At 36.8% G+C, this 20,850-nt stretch overlaps 2 protein-coding genes, 1 long non-coding RNA gene and 1 pseudogene across 9 annotated transcripts; 2 read left to right on the top strand and 2 right to left on the bottom strand.

Moving 5' to 3' along the window:
• The first annotated feature begins 3,455 nt into the window (after nucleotides 1–3,455).
• On the top strand, nucleotides 3,456–6,544 carry LOC113290537 (annotated as a pseudogene).
• A 1,555-nt stretch (nucleotides 6,545–8,099) lies between these two features.
• Nucleotides 8,100–9,510, top strand: LOC113287021 (purine permease 3-like). The gene is made up of 2 exons (XM_026535675.1): nucleotides 8,100–8,906; nucleotides 9,038–9,510. The coding sequence occupies exons 1-2, from the start codon at nucleotides 8,127–8,129 to the stop codon at nucleotides 9,428–9,430; spliced, it is 1,173 nt and encodes a 390-aa protein (XP_026391460.1). The 5' UTR covers nucleotides 8,100–8,126; the 3' UTR covers nucleotides 9,431–9,510.
• Nucleotides 9,511–9,658: 148 nt separating this feature from the next.
• Nucleotides 9,659–13,896, bottom strand: LOC113287023 (shikimate kinase 3, chloroplastic-like). 4 transcript variants are annotated; one of them, XM_026535678.1, is made up of 11 exons: nucleotides 13,725–13,894; nucleotides 13,346–13,598; nucleotides 13,017–13,075; nucleotides 12,855–12,909; nucleotides 12,698–12,770; nucleotides 11,874–11,961; nucleotides 11,667–11,749; nucleotides 11,421–11,550; nucleotides 11,197–11,275; nucleotides 10,865–10,929; nucleotides 9,659–9,991 (listed from the first exon to the last, which is right to left on the bottom strand). In XM_026535678.1, the coding sequence occupies exons 2-11, from the start codon at nucleotides 13,575–13,577 to the stop codon at nucleotides 9,932–9,934; spliced, it is 924 nt and encodes a 307-aa protein (XP_026391463.1). In that variant the 5' UTR covers nucleotides 13,578–13,598; nucleotides 13,725–13,894; the 3' UTR covers nucleotides 9,659–9,931. The 4 variants fall into 4 exon arrangements, with proteins under 4 accessions (XP_026391463.1, XP_026391462.1, XP_026391464.1 ...); XM_026535677.1 differs by having other exon boundaries at nucleotides 13,346–13,592; nucleotides 13,725–13,893; XM_026535679.1 differs by having other exon boundaries at nucleotides 13,017–13,069; nucleotides 13,346–13,896.
• A 774-nt stretch (nucleotides 13,897–14,670) lies between these two features.
• On the bottom strand, nucleotides 14,671–18,749 carry LOC113285473. Of its 4 annotated transcripts, XR_003328678.1 has the most exons (5): nucleotides 18,683–18,749; nucleotides 18,579–18,604; nucleotides 16,654–18,406; nucleotides 16,488–16,563; nucleotides 14,671–14,996 (listed from the first exon to the last, which is right to left on the bottom strand). It is a non-coding gene; the product is annotated as an uncharacterized LOC113285473 (long non-coding RNA). The 4 variants fall into 4 exon arrangements; XR_003328677.1 differs by lacking the exon at nucleotides 14,671–14,996 and having other exon boundaries at nucleotides 16,358–16,563; XR_003328679.1 differs by lacking the exon at nucleotides 14,671–14,996 and having other exon boundaries at nucleotides 16,358–16,563; nucleotides 18,517–18,604; nucleotides 18,683–18,730.
• Nucleotides 18,750–20,850: the final 2,101 nt, after the last annotated feature.

Below are 20,850 nucleotides of genomic sequence, written 5' to 3' on the forward strand. Positions count from 1 at the left end.
TGTTTGCGAAGTGGATACATACAACATTGGAAGTTTATGTGGATGATATGCTAGTAAGAGTAAAGAAGCAGAGGATCATGTAGATAACTTGAATGAAATATTCGAACAAATGCGAAAGTTCAATATAAAGGTAAACCCAGAAAAATGTGATTTCGGAGTGTCGTCGGGAAATTTTTTGGGATACATAGTATGAAAGGAAGGAATTGAAGTTGATCCTGAAAAGGTAAAAGCAGTGCGAGATATGCCACCTCTTGTGACGGTAAAAGATGTTCAGTAATAAAATATTTTAATAGCTTCGCTGGGGAGATTTATTTCCCGTTCTTCTAATAAGTGCAAATACTTTTTCAATATATTAAAGAAAGGAACTAAATTTGAATGGACAGAGGAATGTGACAAAGCTCTGCAACATATAAAAAAGTACTTGATGAACCTATCCATTATGCAGAAAGCAAAGCCAGGAGAGGATCTGTTACTATATTTGGCATCAGCACCGCATGCGTTAAGTGTTGTTTTGTTACGTTCGGATCAAGGAGTAGAAAATCATATATATTATATAAGTAAAACGTTCAACTCTGCAGTGAAAAACAATTCCAAGATTGAAAAATTAATTCTCGCACTGGTTTATGCATCCTTCAAACTTCGCATATACTTCCAGGATCATAAGATTAAGGTGTTCACAAAGGTCCCAATTGAGCCTGCAATGAAGAATTCAAAAAGATTAGGGAGAATTGAAAGATGGAATGCTCAAGTGGGGAAATTCTGAGATTAGTTATGAGGTTTTATCTTCACCAAAGTCACAGGTTATCGCAGAGTTCCTAGATGAATTTCCATTGGAAGAAGATGAATATGTAGAAGATATGATGGATGTAGATGAAGAACATGGGAATCTTAAATATTTATTGACATAACAAAGTTCAAATAGATTGGAGATACTGGTAGACGGATCGTCTAATGGATAAGGAAATGGAATTGGTATTGTCTTTATTTCACCAACAGGAGGGCGAATGGCTTACTCATTTAGGTTGGAGTTCGCACCCACAAATAATGAAACTAAGTATGAGGCAGTTGTACATGCATTAAAGTTAGCTATCGAAATGGAGATAAAAGATGCGCGAGTAACTAGTGACTTGCAGTTGGTAATTCGTCAGATAGAAGGAAAATATAGTACAAATGAACTATCTTTGCAGAAATACAAATAGTTGGTCATGGAGTTAGCAGAGAGAATTCCAAAAATAAGTTGGAGACACATAGGCAGAAAGGACAATAGATTCGCATGTGCGTTGGCTTTCATACCTTTCATGTTAGTGGATCCAGTAGCGCGAGACATAAAGATACAAACACTCTTTTTACCATCTATAAAGAAAGAAGAAGAAACAGAAGCAGATGTGATGATAGTAGAAGACAAGGAAGAAGAACAAATGAACGAAGACAAATATTGGAGAACTGAGCTTCATTTATATCTGGAAAAGGGAGAGGTACCAAGAAAAAGGTTAGAATCACATAAGTTAAAAATTAGTGCGACGAATTATGAATTAAAAGATGGTATTATGTATAGAAGATCATTTCTTGGACATTCGCTTAGATGTCTTACGCGAAAATAAGGAATGAAAAATTTAAAAGCATTACAATATGGGGATACTGGAAATCATAGTGGAGGAATGTCACTCGCATACAGAGCAAAGATACAAGGATATTATTGGTCGTACATGCATGAAGATGCAAAAAAACTATCAAGGCGATGCGAAGAATGTCAACATCATGGGAAGAAAATACACGGGCCCGGAGAAATGCTAAATACGTCAGCGAATGCATGGCCATTTGGAAAATGGGGTATTGATATTGTCGGTCCATTTATCCCAGATACAGGACAAAGAAGATATTTAATCATCGCAACATACTATTTCACAAAGTGGGCAGAAGTAAAAGCAGTTCAACACAGTCGTGATAAAGACATATTCACGTTTATTTTTGAGAATATCATATGCATATTTGGCATCCCGGCGCAGTTAGTATCTGATAATGGAAAGCAATTTGAGGGTGAAAATATAGAGATGTTACTCAATGCGTTCAAAATTCAAATTGGAAAGTCTACCCCTCTATATCCACAGAGTAATGGACAGGTAGAAGAAACTAATAAAACAATCGCAGACACATTGAAGAAGAAGTTGTAAGGGTACAATAAATGGTGGTGCGAGCATGTACATAATGTAGCATGGGCAATATTTGATTTAAGAGTTGTAGGTTTGCGAATTCTTTTAAGCTTCGGTCCTTTTCCACCACCCATCTCGCAATCGGAATCCTACGAAAACAACGCAGATAAGAAATAGAGGCAACAATATTGTTTGATAAAAAATAAGATATTTCTTACTCCTTTGTTGTGCGAAGTCTTCCTCTTGAGAGATTCTTTGTCTTTGGTGTCTGAAGAGGATTTAGGATTGGAAATGGTTATTTTGAGACCGCCTGAGGAAGAGTTTTTCCTGCAAACAGTATGGGAATTAAGTTAATTATAAGATCAACAATCATGATTAAGATTAGCAATATGATTATCAGAAAAACGAGGGGTTGATTTTGATACAGTATGCAAACCTTGGGTTAAGATCCATGAAGATAATAGTGAAAGAGCAGCAACAGCAGTGAATCAAAGAAGCAGTAGCAGAAAGATGAAATAGTCTCGAAGGAGTTGGAAAGAAAAAACGAAATCAGAAGAGAAGAAGAAGTTATTTCTCTAAAATAAATCGATAAATAGGTAAAAGAGATGACCGGTTAGAAACATGTTATATCGGTAAAAAGTAGAAAAATTGACACGTGCAGATAAATAGGCTGGAATTCTGGAAGCGTGCCGCCAAGGCTGAATATGAATAGTTGAAAAAGTGCGATACTTTAGGATGGAGATTTCTCATATCGCACACTCTATAAAGAGAACGAAATGAGAAGAGGCAAAATGTAGGAGTGGAATATCTCACATTCATTATGTATGTGAAACAAAGATCATCTAACACAAGCGAAGATCATCGCACATAGCAAAACTGAGATGACGTATTTGGTGATGTCAGCACAGTCACGGAGTAAAGTGTGATGACTTGTGCGAAATATAAAGTGTGCGAAGTTGAGTGAATGTATATGAGCGATTGTAACGCACAGTGATTCCGAAAATAGGGAAGGGATATCATGTAATGAGAGAGATCTCAGAGAGTGTGTTAGACAAGAAATTATGAGAGAGAAAATTTATATGGAGAGCAAGTAAAGTATTTGATTATCTTGTATCCAACTTAACATTCTAATGAATAATTTTCACTATGGTTTCTTAGCGTATTGTTAGATTCTTATATGGATGTGATTGTAGGATTTTCTGCAACTACAATTTCCACATTGAGACACTAGAGAGTCTAGGAATAGCCCAATACGGAAATTCGAAAACTCATACATAAAAGCCAACCAAAACCAAAAACTGGCTAATGATCATTATAAATTATGCCTTCGCTACTATTGGCGTAGTAAGAGGTCCTCTCTTAGTGAGACTGTACTATCTTCATGGTGGTAATCGTAAATGGCTTACTAGTTGTTTGCAATCTGTTGGTTTTCCAATTCTCATAGTTCCTCTCATATTCCTCTTCATTCAATCGAAACTATTGACCTGAAAAAATGATCAAAGTTCGCCTTTTTCATCGGGACGACCGAAGGGAATCCCTTCTATACTGTCAATATGGGGCATAAAAATACATTGCTTGCAACGCTTTTTTTTCATTTTTAATCGATTCAATTGAATGATCGTTTTTTCTCGAAATTGAGTCAACAATCGGAGAGTTATCGTCCCCAATTACGGTTAGGAGCGATGAAAACGAATGAAAGCCGACCCAGTTGACGGCTAATGCGGCATGATAATGGTCAAAAAACCGTCACCTAAACTTTTAATTTTAATCTTGATCGTTGATTGCCAACAAAATTCAGCCATCAGATCTAAAACTGTTACAGAAATGTTACAATTGTTACAATATAAGTGTTACACGAATATAACTTTCATATATGTTATAAAATAACTGTTACAGATATTCTTGCAAAAACTGTTACAAATTGCGTCACTAAAAAATCAAGTCCCCTGTTTTGGTCGTCCCAGCACTGTTGAAGCAGTCATCTAGTATATTGAACCGAAGTTGTTTCTTTCAAGTGCTGCAATTGGAGTTCTTTTTGGTGTTGATAATTTCATGTACTCGTTGGGTTTATCTTATCTTCCAGTGTCAACTTCTACACTTCTTTTCGCAACTAACCTATGTTTTATTGCATTTTTTTCATGGTTGATCGTGAAACAAAAATTTACAGCATTTATTATAAATGCAGTGGCTGTGATGACACTTGGATCAGTCTTGTTGGGAATTAATATCGATGGTGATAGACCAATTGGGGTATCAAAATCTCATTATTTATTGGGGTTTATTTTGACGTTAGTGGCTGCTGCTTTAGCTGGGTTAATAATGCCTTTGATTGAACTTGCTTTCAGTAAAGCAATTAGGAACCTTACCTATTCAAGTTTGCTGCAGTTCCAGTTCGTTCTTTCCCTTTATTCAACCATCGTTTGTGGCATTGGCATGCTAGTAAACAAGGATTTTCAGGTACATACTCATATACTTGTAAATAAATATGTGATATTCACTCGACTAATTCATACCTATCTTGTCCTGACGTCTACTAACCTTTTCGAGCTCAGTCATGAAAAAACCAAGACAAACATAAAGCTATGGTATTTGCGTTATGGGAGAATCATTTGCCTAACATTAATTTACAATTTTAATCCAATTACATAGTTTGAATTATGTCATATTTCTGAAAACTAGAGCAACCGATGTTCACATTTATAATACGATGCCACTAGCCACGGACACACGTTATACACACACATTACAATTGCTGCACTGCCCCATATTAATTAATGCATTTGCATGTTGATTGATATCCCAGGCAATACCAAGAGAAGCAAATGAGTTTGAACTTGGCAAAGCCAAGTATTATATAATAATGGTTGTGGCCGCAATAATATGGCAATTCACAGCTGTTGGAATTGTGGGCGTGATATTCAACACAAGTGCTCTTTTCAATGGTATATTCGGATCAGTCCTAGTCCCATTTACAGGAGTAGCAGCCATCATATTTTACCATGAAAGTTTCACAGGATTAAAAGGAATGGCATTGGCATTATGTCTTTGGGGTTTCTGTTCTTACTTTTGTTAGAGAAAATGAGTTTATAAAAATTGAGTTTATAAAATTATTTGATTTTTTTTGGTCTTGAAAGGATTGGAACTTAGGACCTATTGGTCACTAAGAGCGTCGTCCACAGTGGTGCGAGTATAACCAAAGACCAAAGATTAAAAAAAAAAGACCAAATTTGGGTTTAGTCCGTCATGTGGCGTAGTGGGAAAAGAGTATATTTGGTCGCGCGTTGATAAACATTACGCCTGGGATCAGGCGTTGGTAAAGATAACGCCCGAGTGGGGCGTTGGTAAAGATAACGCCCGAGTGTGGCGTTGATATAGTATACGCTTCAGAAACAAGAAAAATAAATAAATAAATAAATGGGGCGGAGGTATAAAGCCCGCCCCATGCAAGTTGCTCTTATTTTGTGAAGTTGAAAATGGAGTGGGGCGTTAAGTATATGAACGCCCCATTTCGCGCGTTAAGATTATGAACGCCCCATCGTGCGTACATTTAACCAACGCCCCGTTTCAGGCGTACATTATATCAACGCCCCTTGTGTAGCGGACATTATATCAACGCCCGATGAATGGCGGAGATTATATCAACGCCCGATGTGTAGCGGAGATTATATCAACGCCCGACTATATTTGGATTTGGTCTTGATCGCAGACCAAATTTGGTCTGGATTTTACTCTTTGATCAAATTTTGATCGATGGTCCGTCCCACTACGCCAGCCCACTCGACTGAAAATTTGGGTTTACTCGTCCATTGCAGTTGCTCTAAGGACACTAGCTCATTTTCACTTATTGTGAATGAACCTTTAGTCCCACATAGGGAAAACTAAAGATGATACCTCTACATAAGTATTGAATTTTTTGATATTAAGAGTGGCCCTTGGGTCATTAGCACTTTTGTGCGAGGGGGAGGACTTAGGCAATGGGCTAGTTGGTGCAACCACATATTTTCACACACGCGCGGTGCTTCGCACCGAAGCACGCACGCCGGCGGGCGGGCTCGGGTGCGGGTGTGTCAAGACTGTAGTGCTAACAGTGCTTGCAACGGGCAGTTTTATCCTGGATACGAACTTGACCACAGGGTATAGGCATCACTCATTCTTGAGGCGTACCGGTCAAATATCGTGTTGAACACGTGACTCTGTCCTCTGTTTGCAGTCCAATTGAGTGTCTATTTACTTTCCAGAAATTAATCTTTTTATTCTAACATCTTTCTTGAGTGTTTTATTTTTACAGACGCAACAACTTTTACGGAGAATACAAGATGAGGAAGAAGGTGATCAACAATGAAACCCCTGAAACAATTGACAACGTCGATCATGAACAACCATTAATTGTATGAAACAAGTGTTAAATATATGGTACTGTAAAAAAAAACTTAGTTTTATGATAAATGAGTCCCTGGTAAGTTGTCCATATTTATGGTCGGCTCAATTGTAATTGTTACTCCGGAATTGTTTTGATACTCACAAAACGCCCTGTTATTTCAATTATAGCTGCCTAAACTTAAATGTTCAAAATGAAAGTCTATCAAATAATCAAATTATATTAAAAACATTTATACTTGGAATGAAGTTGTTTTCAGTTAACGATTTTCAACCAAAGGAAGATCAATAGCATAATTAAATGCATTTATTTTATTTTGAAGTATTACATGACATTGTTGTAAATACTGTATGAGCCTATAAGGTTACATTTTGCACTGATGCTTGTATGAATATACTTGGCAAACACAAGAGTTTCTAACAGATTGATTTTGACACTTACCTCACGAACTGCATGTTGAGGGTTCAATTAATCCTTCGTGACGACCTCTCTCACAATAGATATTTTGAACATATGACGCGATATATTGAATGACAAGAATAAATAAAATGCAAGAAATATTATAAGATTTATGGCCAAAAACTATCCAGCAGGGAGCTAAAATTCTAGAGGTCTCTTCTTCACCCTGGAGAACTTTTTATATTTGCTCAAGTGCCTGCAAGAACAAGACTAATTTTGGTAATTGTAAGATCAATCGGGCAAAACAGAACTACTGACCATGCAAATATATCCGATTACTTCAATATCCATCAAGTGATCCATCTGAATACAGATATGATATTTCAAAAGAATACAAGTGACAGGATCATACTTATATTCTTACAAATATTGACTGAAACTAAGAAAAGCAATGAATCCAAGACGAAGCCAATACTCCTCCAAGGACTATATGCTAATGCTGAAAAGATCACTATGGCTTTGATGGGAGGGAACCGAGGGTTGGCATCACTCTATATCTACTTGGTATAGACTAGTCAGTAGCTGTACCTGTCGTGATTCGTGGTGCCCGTTCCTGCACTTACATCTATCAATTTTCTGCGACCACCTGTATTTTGTTGACTCACCAGCGTATTGCTTTTCTTATATATTTTCGTAAAATATGTATGGTACATATTTCCCAGGAAATGCCTAATGTTATTATTGTTTAGCTTCTAAGAGCATCTAGAATAATGGATATGAATGTCAAATTCATCACCGCACTGAGATTTCGGATTAGGCATTCACCAAACAAGTTGATGACCTCTAAATGTTCACTACATTAGAAATGACGAGCAACAAGTGCGGAACACTTGAGCACTCTATCAGTACTTTTCATTACATTTCATATGTGGAAAAAAAATTGGTCTTTCTTTGCATGAATGATTTTACTCATTTTTACTATTACTAGTAGTCTTACTCAAGATACATTTTTGAGTAGTGTTAGATTCAGATTCTCTCCTCAAGATTGACCTTTAAGGCTAGGCTGGATAAAGTCGGCAACTAAACCTTATGAAAATGACACAATTCATCTCATGCCACTATATAATGCACGCCTTCACACCACATATTTCTTTGCAACTCTATCATCTCTCTCTACTTGTTGATTTATCATTATTGCAATGGCTACTTCCGCCATGGATATTGAAACAATAGGAATTCTAGGAACAACCCAAAATGGCAATTCAGAAACACATACAGAAAAAACAATCGAAACCAAAAACTGGCTGCTGATTACTATAAATTGTGCTTTTACTATTTGTGGTGCAGTAGGTGGTCCGCTCTTAATGAGACTGTACTATCTTCATGGTGGCAGCCGTATATGGCTGAGTAGTTTTGAAGCATCTGCTGGTTTTCCAATTCTCATTTTTCCTCTCATTTTTCTCTTCTTTCGGTCGAAATCATCCGCCGATAAAATTTTGTCATCTTTTTGGTTGGAGACCAAGCTATTTCTTTGGGGTGCCATACTGGGAATTCTGTATGGTCTTGTTACTTTTATGTACGCATTGGGTTTATCCTATATTCCATTATCAACTTCATCCCTTCTCATGGCAACTCAATTATGTTTTACTGCATTTTTTGCATGGCTGATTGTGAAGCAAAAATTTACAGCTTTTGTAATAAATGCAGTGGTTGTGATGACCCTTGGATCTGTCGTGCTGGGTATTAATACTGATGGGGATAGGCCAGTTGGTGTATCAAAAGCTCAGTATCTATTAGGATTTCTTTTGACGTTGGGTGCTGCTGCTTTAGCTGGGTTAATAACGCCTCTCATTGAACTTGCTTTCAGTAAAGCCACTAGAAACCTCTGTTATTCAAGTCTGCTAAACTTCCAGGTCATACTTTCGGTTTTTTCAACCATCGTTTGCGTCATAGGGATGCTAGTCAACAAGGATTTTCAGGTACGTAGTAGCGTAACTATATATTGCTGGAAATTAAGGATTTTCTGGTACAAATTTCCCTTAATCTATCAGTATATACCAAGCAATGCCCCTATATTGATACACTTGGATAATGCTGATCGATTTCACAGGCTATACCTAGAGAAGCAAATGATTTTGAACTTGGCAAAGCCAACTATTATATCATAATGATCGTGACCGCAATAATATGGCAATTGCTAGGTGTCGGAACCGTGGGCGTAATCTTCTACACAAGTGCTCTTTTCAGTGGTATACTCGGATCAGTCCTAGTCCCATTAACAGGAGTAACAGCCATTATGTTTTACCATGAAAGTTTCACAGGATTAAAAGGAATGGCTTTGGCATTATGTTTTTGGGGTTTATGTTCTTACTTTTATGGAGAATACAAGATGATGAAGAAGGTAGTCCATGATGAAACCCCTGAAACAATTGACAACATCGAAAATGATCCTAATAGATTGGATAATCAAGATGCACCATATACCCTTAATCAGGTATTGTGAAATAATTAGGCCTCGTGATAATGGTCTCAGTAACTCGGTTTATGTATATGAAAGTTATTTATCAAATTAATACCGTTGGTTTGCATTGTAACTGCCTAAAGTTGGGCTCTGAATATCATCAATCCAAAGCAAGTGGTTTATACTGGGAAAGAAGATTTTCAACGAACAATTTAGGTCCAGAATTCCAATTGGACACCACTGAAACCCAACAACGATAAGAAAAGAAAGATCAAGAGCATAAATAGATGCATTTATTTTGGAGCATTACATGATGATGTAGTATATATTGTACAATGTTACATTTTGCACTAATGCTGCTCATGAAAAATTCAAGAGTTTATACAACTGCTTGATTTTGGTATCAATCTGAACATCATGCTTGACTGAATGAAAGAAAAAAATGGACCAAACGATGATTATATCGAATGATAAGAATAAATAAAACATAAGAATTACAACATCTATGGAGGAAAATTTTTCTGCAGGGAGCTAATTAGCGGACTACAAATTTCTAGCGGTTTCTTCTTCACCCTGGAGGAATTTTTCAATTTGTTCAAGTACCTGCAAGAACAAGAGAAATATGGCGACTGTAAGATCAATCAGGCAAAATAAAATTACTGATCATGCAACTACATCGGATGACTATAAAATCACGTGAAACATCTGAACACGGAAATGATATTTCCAAAAGAATACAAGTGACGGAACTGTACTATATTCTTACATATGTCGATTGAAAGGAGCAAATGAATGGTCAAATAAAGTCGAATGCAATACTCAAAGGACTATGGTGATTAACTCTGGCATGTTTAAATGCATACTAACTAGGTTCTTCTTAGGTCCACCAATAATAAAGAGCAATAATAGTTGGATAGGATTTCTCTTGAGACTATATTCTAGAATCCTGGACCATGAAGCGTGTCCATATTGCTGCATTTCTTCAACTTGTAAAACTTGACCTTATTCTGGCCTCTCATTTTTTATTGTTTTGAAATACTACAAGGATAATGGAAGGATATATATTATGCAGCAAAAAATCAGCGATCGCATTTGACTGACATGTAATTTGGAATGAGCTTCAACGTAAATAGACTGGTTCCCAACAGCAGTGAACTGATTAACGATGATGACTGATTTGAACTGTTTGCCTAAGAAGTTTTGAGCCATGAACATTTTCTTTTCTTTCAGAAATATTTCCTAAACTAGCACGTAAATTGTTTTGAAGAAGCTGTTTAAAGGATGCAATCCAGGGTTCTATTCAAATTGACCAAATCAATGGCAAATTATAAATGCTGTATTATGTATCTAAAAACCTCGTAACTTGGGACAAGCTAAATACAGAGGAGATAACGAGAAAGAAAGATGAGAACTGTATTATTCAAATGGACAGAGGAAAGCAAGAAAACAGAAACTAGAAAGCGAAGGAAAACAAACCTCAACAGCGATAGAAAGAGGTGTAAGATTGCCAACATCATCATAACCCAATTTGTCTGCAATATCTGCATCATGAAATACAATATAAATTCAGCAACTAGCAAAAATGAATGGCAGACATAACTGATCCACTAAATTATTGAATACAATAAACACATTGTGTAATGTCATCAATTGTGTAGTATACAGAAAATTCATTCATGAGGACTACATACAGTTTTACCCTTGTGACAGTAGAATTTATGATGTTAATACCAGCTAGATTTTAATCATGTATTGAAATTTACAAATAGTGACGAGAGAAGAGAATAACATGCAGAAAGGAAACATACGTTCAAGGGAAACTCTAGCATCAGCGTTGGCATATGCTTCACCTCTCTCTTTGGAAAGTGTTGAAAGTCGCTGTAAAGCCTATAGAGGCGTAAAACAGAATCTGTCAGAAAACTCGGGCCCTCACAAGAATTGTATTCCATCAGGTTTAAACAAAATTTTGTCAGCAATTTCATTTAAGAGGCTTCTCCTTATTGGCAATTCAAAGATAAGCATGTTCAATCACCTTTGTGTAAGGATCGCCAGATTCCTGATGCAAAAGAGGCCTAGAATCTGTCCCTACAGCAGCAATGCGTCTAGCCAAAGCTTCCAAAGGCACATCTAACCAGACAGTGATACCCTGTTTCATATATTTCCTGAAGAAATTCAAGAAATTGGATATCATTTATATAAACAAGTACGCAACTGAAGATATTGTAAAAGTTTAAAATTTATGAAAGGATAAGAGAAACATATATCTGTATTCGCATACCAGTTGATTGGTCGAATTACCGCACCACCTCCAGTGGCAACAACCAGTCGACGCATTAAAGATAACTCCTTCAGTACCTCACTCTAAACAGATACACAAAAACCCAGAAAGAATAATCAGTTCATAGCCTGAAAACGAAGAAGCGCCAAAACAATCAAAAGCGAAACACCATCCCAATCGAAAGCGAGTATAAATGCTCTAAAGTACCTCATTATCTCTGAAGAAACTCTCACTATACTGTTTGAAGATCTGAGCAACAGAAGTTCCGCCAGCAGCCTGCTCAATCAGTTTGTCACTGCAGTAAACAGAAGCATTGCATACAAATTCAATATCAGAACATCTGTATAATAAAGAGTTCCATGTGACAAGAAGTCAACTAGTTTAGCATCTTTAACCAACATTCATCAAAAAAAGAAAAACTATTGCTAACCAGCATATACATTTCCAGGTTTCAATTAACAAGAGTCATTGAAGGAATGCCAGCTGGTCACTTAAGAATAGACTTCTGTAAATACCAACCACTTCAATGGATAAGTTCCCCCAGAAATCAATACCAAAATTAGACCATGTAGGTCATCACTAAATTCTACAATTTTTCTGTTTAACCAGAGAACCTATAGTGAAGTCCCTACATAGGCTACCTATAGAGTAAGAACAATAAAACTTCTAGTTCAACAAGGCTGCAATTCCCAATATGTTCAGTCGATTCCAATAGTTTCTTTCATTAAAAGTTGATACCAACATTCTGAAAGCAACCGACCCAGGCGTACAGGATCTGTAGCCTGGACTCGGTAGTGGTGGCCGTGTAGCTGGTTTCTCACACAGATGTGTGGTTTCGTTTGTTAGTTGGTGGTTGGTTTGTTGGTGGTGGCAGTGGTAGCCAAGCTCTTTCTCACGGAATGTGTCAAAGCAAAAACAAAACAAAAAAAACATTCTGAAAGCAACTTGGACAGGCATATGCATTCAGCTTGAGACCAAATTAATTAAACGGATAGTACAAGGAGTAAGAAAATAGGAAACTAGTGACAAACCTGTCAAAGAAAGAATAACCTAATACTTCCGACAAAATCTTGCCCACGGTTGTTTTTCCAGAACCCATCATTCCTGTATTTTAATGTATCAAGTTCAGTAACAAGAATAACCTACAATATTACTAATATGATAGACACGGAACATAAGAACACTTACCAACAAGATATATGCAACGTCCATTCATGTATGGCACAACATCTTCAGATTTTTTCTACAAAGACATGTTATGAAACTTTTAACAAACAGATAGAACAAAACACTCTCATAAGAACTAAAGACCTGAACTCCAATGAGCCAATTATTCAGTGATGTATATACCTTCAAAATGGAAGGCTCGTCAACTAAAACGCGACTTTTCTCCGACTCCAATGCTGGAGCTACATAGCAATCAACAAAATTATGAGCAATAAGCAAGCAAATAGTTTATGGGACAACTAGACCATATAAAGCATTCCACAGAAACATTAAATCTTGTGAGTAACAAAGGAGTTATACATGCATTCTTACTAATCACTTTATCATGATAATTATTCAAAATTTTCACTTCTTTTAACCCAAATTCAAAAACCCACTAACTAAATTGCACAATTGAATCATTAAAACGGTAATCAAACAGAATAAGAAATTACAAATTGCAGTTTATATACCTTGATAATTCTTATAAGAACAAGAAAGCTCAAATCCATCCAATTTCCTCTGCCCCAAATTCTTATTACATCTCAAATCCCTAGATTTAATCATCTTTAAACTTACAATCTCTCCATTTCTGTTAGATGATAATCTCAAAAACCCATTAGATGATTTCTTCCTCCCCATCTCATGAAACCCATTTTGCTTATAATAACAATTCAAACTTGAAGCACATGTAGTTGCATCCATTTTCCCGCAAATAACCTAAAACTCCAAAATTTCAATTGAAAAAAAAAATCAAAAATTTCAAACTTCTAAATACAATTAGAGGAGTTAACGATCAAATATATGATCTTTTAAGTTAATGAGAATTAGAGAAATTAGAAAGCTAATTACAGTGAAGAATGGTTAAGATTAGAAAGCCTGGAATTCTTTAATAAATAATATAAGTGGAGACTGGAGACAGAGTCTTGAGAATCGCACAAATGAAACGTGGGGCAAGAAGAAAACAGGAGGAAGAAGAAGGCGCAAGTTAGAAGGTAGCAAGAAACAGGTGGGAGATAAAAATAAAATACAGGGGGAGGAGAGTAGGTGAAACAGTGCTGTGAAGATAAAGATTGAGGGTTTTTTTCTGACGAAACTACCCCTGATGAACTTCAATGATGATGAAAATACCCGGCCTGAATTTAATTGTTTCTCCGGTGAATAGTAAGCTCACTACAAAACAGGTGGTTTCTAGGGACGGTCATTTTTTCAAAACCGTCCCTATAGGTCACGGAATAATTAATTTAAGACTATTTTTTGGCCGTTCCTAAAAGAAAGTATGACAAAAAAATATTAGTGACGGTAGGATAGAGGACGGACACAAAACCGTCATAAATGTTTTTTGGGACGTTTTTTGGCCGTCCCAAGAGGCCTTCTATTTTGTAGTGTGCGTTACAACGTTTTTTTGATCTGTTTCCAACGTTTTAGTCCTTTTTTCACGGCTATGGCACAATGCAAGAAAAGTCGTGCCTAACATCATCAATTTGGGTTAGCCCAGTTCGTCAGAAGGCGTGATGGAAGGTTTAACATTAATTAAATTCAAAGTTACAATAGCTTACGATTGCCGGAACATCCATAATTTTTTAGACAATTATTATCAGAAGCGAGCTTAAGCAAAATTTTATTGCCAATCAGTATGTGGTCTAGTGGTTGGCATGCTCTATCTTTCTTGTAATTGTTGAAATCCATTCTCATTTAAAAATTTTGGATGTAGAGTAGGGACCACTAGTCTAAGACATAAAAAAAATAAAAAAAATCTTGTTGTTTTTAATTTACACGTGTAGGGGTAATATACGGAATAATATTTTTTTGCGTGTAAATTCTTTCAAAGATGATTCACCCAGATTTATCCCGATAATAAAATTGGGACATTTTAACCTGTTAGTTATCTTGATTATCCAAACTACCGTATGATTCTCTCGAAATTCTGCTTCAAGAATAGCTGAAAACACACATGTCACTCTATTGGGTTCAGGAATCATCCACGTAATGACATTTCTGGAATAATACTCAACGGATAACACAAAAAACCACCCAAAACCCGTCCCATCGCCCGCAAAAGTTAAGGAGATCCCATTTTTACGAGGCAGGTCGCACTCCATCGTGAGAGGACCCATTTTTGTACTGTCCGGCAAAAAAAAAAAATAAAAAAATTGTTAAATAGAAAAACAAAGCATACGTTGGCCATTTTTAGATCTAATTCCAAAACAATACCAAGGGCATTTTAGGCATGCTTGGGTAAACTAAAACAGTAAGATGTTGTCAGCCTTTTAGTCATCCAAATTAGGTTTGTCAAAAGGATTTTCATTCAATTCAAAGAATGCCCAACACTTAAACAAATCAAATCGCCAACTACCACTGTACACTCAGCTGAACATTATGGTGTCTAGTTGTGTGAAAATGACAGGGTGGTTATTGCCAAATCTGAAAGAAGAAGGAAACTGGATACTCTTTTCAACCACAAACACAGTACATGTCAGGCGTAATCATATGAAAATGATTGCTTGCAGAAGTGGAGGCCAAAGAGATGCCACGTAGAGAATAAACAACAACAGCAACAAAGGAATGACACTAGGACAATATAGATACAGAGGAACATTTATGCATATGATGGCATCACACTAGGAGGGTATTTCATTTCTCAGAAGATATGGTTGAAGTGACTAAATCATGGACCCTAGTGCAAATCAGTCGCTAGACCTAGAATTTACAGTGTCGAGTTCAATTCTTGGTCTTTTCATCCATGTCTATCTTCTTTCACTTCTCTCGCATAACGTACCTGCATACAATACTTTTAATGGTTTATTGCACTCAGACGAAGTATAATCCCCAGCAAAACATAAACCTGGAGAAGACTTTAACCCCCACTTCTGACTCGTATACCAGTTTGTTTACTGCAAACAAAGAAGATCTTTTTTCTTCTTTTTTTTAAGTTTCTGATTCATTCTTTTCCTCTGGGTGTTCAGTACAGGATTGGTATAGCTAACAGAGTCTCGCCGCGAGAGAGATGCTACAGAAACCTTTCCGTCTATTGTTTAAGATGAAATTTAACTTTTCAACTGCAACAAGCCTATACTAAAAGGCAAAACATACTAAGGTGCCAATAGCCACCAACCGAGGGACCATTGACCATGGGACAAAAAAAAAAAAGGTAACACAGAAAACTAACAAGTTTCAATTTCTCTAGGTTTCAGATCTTAACGAACCAATAATGCAATTCCCCATTCGATCATTCAAAATAGTCCTAGATGCAGCATAAAAGTTAAGTTCAACTTCTCTACAATTCAGGGCCTAAGAAAAAAATGGCATTACCACTAAAACATGACAACAAAATTTTCATATGCTTTTCTCATAAAGCAGTAAAAGGAATGCGATAACCCAGATATCAAAGACCTACAACAAATGCAATTGAAATGATAACAGTGGAACTTTATCTGCAAAGTCATGAAGAAAATCACAAAACTTAAGATACATACCCAGCTGCTCGAATACAAACATAACAAGCATGAATAAATTACAATAAAGTTGTATCCCATCTCTAAACACTAACAGACAATGAAATTGCAAAGTGTAGAAGAAAGTTAAAGAGTACTACTAGAGCAATAAGTAAATTACCGATATATATATATATATATATATACTGCCTCGTTGATTTCCACCTTCGCCTAAGTTTGGTTACTGTAACCAACATCTGAAATAAAAGGAAATTAATATCATTCGTTGCAAGACATGGATGTATCTAACTGACTTACCAATAATAATAACAAAGACCAGTACTAACCGTCGAGTTACGGCAACCAACTGTTTAAGCAAGTTAGTTTTTGAATGACTTCTGGAATTAGGTAAGACCTATGTCCTGTAAGTACCCTATTATCACCACTAAAGGCAGAATGTGGAGATACAGTTGACACTGGAACAACCAAGATATCACGAGCCATTTTTGCAAGTGTTGGGTAGTTAGCGCCATAACTTTTCCACCAACTTAATACATCAAACTTTGATTCATCGGCGCCTTCTGGAAACTTAATACACGGTTCTTCCAAGTAATTCTCCAGCTCTGTTTTTTGATCATTACTGTTTTGCTTCATAAACTCAGCAAATTCAAGATAAAGTGAGGAAACCTTCAAGTTGCCAAAATAGCCGGGACTTGAAGAGCCACTTTGAGATTCATATGATGAAAAAATATTGTTCAATGCTTGACGAAAATTGCTGATCTAGGTTTTGGAGAGATGTTCGCCATATAATTTATTAAAAACAAAATTTACCATTTTCGCCTTATACCGTGGATCTAAAACCACTGCAACGCTCATCAACAAACTACATGTGCTCCAATATTTGTCAAAGTCTCCTCTCATCTCCGACGCCATTTCTCTAATATATTTATGGGTACTAGATTCCCATGTACGGATGTGCATGTTAACTTCAGAAATACTTGCAAAATACATAGTTGTTGTTAGATGATGCTCATGTGCAAACCTGATTGTTATATCATTATCCCTTGTTCCCACTCATCTGAATTTGGTAGACACTTGAAACCACTGTCTAACTTGGCTAAACACACAAATCCTTGGCGCAAATCAGTAGCACTTTCAAGCATATAATAAGTCGAAACTCATGTCATGCCTACATCTAAATGTACCGACCATCCAGCGAGTTTCACTTGAATCAACGCACTTTCAAACTTCTCTTTTCTACTTTGTGAAGACCAAATATATTTAACACATTCTCGAATTTTTACTATCAATCCAGCGGCCACTTCGATACCCTTTTGTGCAATTAACTGTAATATTTGGTTGCTGCACTGGATTTGAAATAAGTCCCCTTCAAGAACCATAGATCCCTTGCCATTAACCCATTCCTTGAGGTTCCTCATCATCACATCATTGGTAGAACAATTCTCACCAGCTACAGAAAACAATTTATCATCGATATTCCACTCCAATGCCACTGATTTAACGAATTCCCCTAAATCTTCCCCAACATATGGAAATGACACCGGAGCAAACGTAATTATTTTCTTATGTAACTTCCAATCATCAAATATATAGTGGCAAGTTACACAACAATAACCATTATTAGGATCTGAACTACCTGTCCATGTATCGATAGTGAGACTGCATTTAGATGTCAACCAATCTAAACACCCTTGTAACTCAAGTTTCAACTTACTATACAGTTTAGAAACTTCTTTCTAAACTGTAAACCCATCAAGTACTAAATCGGCAGACGGGGTGAGAGACTTCACAAACTCACGAAAATATGTGTTCTGGACCATATTATAAGGATAATTATGCTTAGCAATCATTTCTGCAATAAGTAATTTGCTATGTTCAGCATTGAATTTCCAATTCGCTAACTTTTTCCCTTGGTTACCTGTTTCAATTGAACCCACTTGTGCTTGGGTACGTTTCCTTCCACCTGATGCACTTTTTTCACTGTCATCATCTAGTGATGGTATCTGTGATGCCACTGAACATGAAGGAGTACCAGAGTTGGATGTAGCAACAGTATTGGATGCATTCTCTGACATTGACCTACAATGAAATCAATGGAGAATCAATGTACACAGATTTAGTACAAAAAGGACATTCAAGAAATTCATCAAACACCCTTGTACTGGTGATACCAGATTACTGAGACTAACCCTAGATTGAAGGGAAAATACACGTGATTGATTTGAGACAAAACCCTAGAAAAATCAAATACCTAATTAAATCCCAAAGAAATGAGACCTGATAAAAAAAAAAAAAAAAAATCAGTTCCGGCAAGTACTTGATTAGATAAATGAACTAAAAAGAACACTTGATTACCTCAGAGTATTGGTTGATAAAAGAGGAGCGGGAGAAGCAAGATTTTCGAAGGAAAACTGAAAGCGGAATCAGTGAGGTCGTGGGGCGAAAAAAGCCAACTTAACGGAAATATAGTCCATTTTTGGGCAGGCCCAGATCAACTCACTTTTTCCTTTTATTTTTTCCAGAACCCTGTTTCATGGCATACATGAAAATTGCATCGCATACAAAACAATAGTCCCATATTGGATGATCTTATAAGGGGTATTTGGTGGGTAGTTCAATTATGCGTATGTCCTTAAACTGTTTAAATTACTAATCTATCTTTTCTCTTAATATAAAAACCTAAAATCAGTTTAATAAAAATCATTTCTTCATCTTTCTTCTCTAGCCGAAGTCTTTTCATTCCTCACGAGGAAAAAAAATTGTCGCTGTGATTAATCATCAGTTTGTAAAAATTTAATCGGCGATTAAGCTCAACTACATAATGGGTCATACAAAGCAAAAGGCAGGAAATAGGCGTTCTAAATCGTCTTCGAATCCATCAATAGAAGAAGAAGAACCAAATGAAGAATGAGTTGTAAAAACTGAAATCGAACCTGAAAGTGAACCAAAAATTCAAACAAGTGAAGCACCAATTCCTCAAATGAGGATAAGAAAGTAATTTCAACAAACCCGTCTCTTTGTTTGATGTTTTTCGTCGATCCAATAGGTTTAATTTCTGAAAAATTAGGGGTTTTGACGGTTACAGTATTGGGTTCGGCTTAAAATTTTGTAGTAATACAAGACGAACTACTCTTAAAATTTTACCCTGGAAGTGTATATGAAACAGTTCGCTTAAAATATCATATGCTTTTTACGCCGAACCTAGTCACGGACAGAGGAGATGCATTTGTTGTTCGGGTTATTCGATAATATTGAATTTGAGCCAATATATTGTTCGTCTAGTATATAGTTCCAGGGGTTCGGCATGTTATGATATTGTAAAAGCCAAACTACTCACTGAGATTCTAGGACAATGAACTTTTATTCGGTTCGGCTTAAAATGGGTATTTCGGGGTAGTGAGCCCTTTGATATGATAATGTTTGTACACAGAAATATTTCCAGGCACTAAACACGATGATCTTGGTGATGATGAGGAAAACAGAGTTAAAAACATGAAACAAGCATAAAGATGAGAGACACGAATTTTACGTGGTTCGGCAAGTTTTGCCTACATCCACGGACGAATCCCGTTGGGGAGTGATTTTTTATTCATATCAGAATTATAATGGATTTTTTCTCTATTCACTGGCCTCTCTTTTCCTCTATCAGGGCGTCCCTATTTATACCGTTGAACACCTAATTTCGAGATAAACTTAAATGGCATTAGCTTTCCCTGCATGCCTCCTGGCATTAATCTGCATGAAACTGCCCTGCATGCCTCCCCGTATTAATTCTGCATGAAACTTCCTTGCATGCCTCCCTGTATTAATTCTGCGTGAAACTGCCATACATGCCTCCATGTATTAATTATGCATGAAAGTGCCTTGCATGCCTCCTTGTATTAATTCGCGCTGCTGGCAGACTGGATTGATTGGCTGACACGCATAATGGATTGGCAGTACGGATGGAGGATTCCGTCTTTGGACAGTGCTGGGCAACATGGACGGGGGAGATGGTCGGGGGACATGGCCGGGAACTGGTTGGCAGCGTCGCTGGCAACATGACTGGAAATTGGCTAGAGGCGCCACTTGCAACTTGACTTTGACAGTTGACCGGAGGTTGACTTTGACCATCAACCGAGCGTTGACTTCATGGATCACTGGGTTAGCTGGTAGCTACTTCAGTCGGTAGGCTGGTGGCAGGCTTGGATGAGGGCCAAAAGGTGATTTAAGTAGCAATTTGGCCCATTATGTGGTATTTTTACTCATGGTACAAACATATAACTCTTACAGTATGAGGCCTGAGTTAATTCACCATTTTGCTTTTTTTTTCCAATGTATTAATCAAGTTTTATACTTGTCTTAGGACTAACGAAGTTAAAAATAGGAGGAGGATGGAGGTTACGCCTTGTACTTCTAAAAGTCTCGATCCTCAATGAGGAGGTAACAAAAGATTGGGAGAAGGAAACAGAGGAACTGACAATGAATTCATGTTATTCTTGTCGTCCTCCTTCAATTTACTAAAAATCCTAGACGGTTCCATA

Source organism: Papaver somniferum, chromosome 6 (genome assembly GCF_003573695.1).
Source record: "Papaver somniferum cultivar HN1 chromosome 6, ASM357369v1, whole genome shotgun sequence".
NCBI lineage: Eukaryota > Viridiplantae > Streptophyta > Magnoliopsida > Ranunculales > Papaveraceae > Papaver > Papaver somniferum.

Coding starts and splice junctions, on each gene's coding strand:
- LOC113287021 (XM_026535675.1), top strand. CDS start 8,127: ATGGCTACTTCCGCCATGGATATTGAAACAATAGGAATTCTAGGAACA. Junction 8,907..9,037: donor TAGTCAACAAGGATTTTCAG/GTACGTAGTAGC, acceptor TCGATTTCACAG/GCTATACCTAGAGAAGCAAA.
- LOC113287023 (XM_026535678.1), bottom strand. CDS start 13,577: ATGGATGCAACTACATGTGCTTCAAGTTTGAATTGTTATTATAAGCAA. Junction 12,771..12,854: donor ACGTTGCATATATCTTGTTG/GTAAGTGTTCTT, acceptor ATTAAAATACAG/GAATGATGGGTTCTGGAAAA. Junction 11,962..12,697: donor GGTTATTCTTTCTTTGACAG/GTTTGTCACTAG, acceptor TGTTTACTGCAG/TGACAAACTGATTGAGCAGG.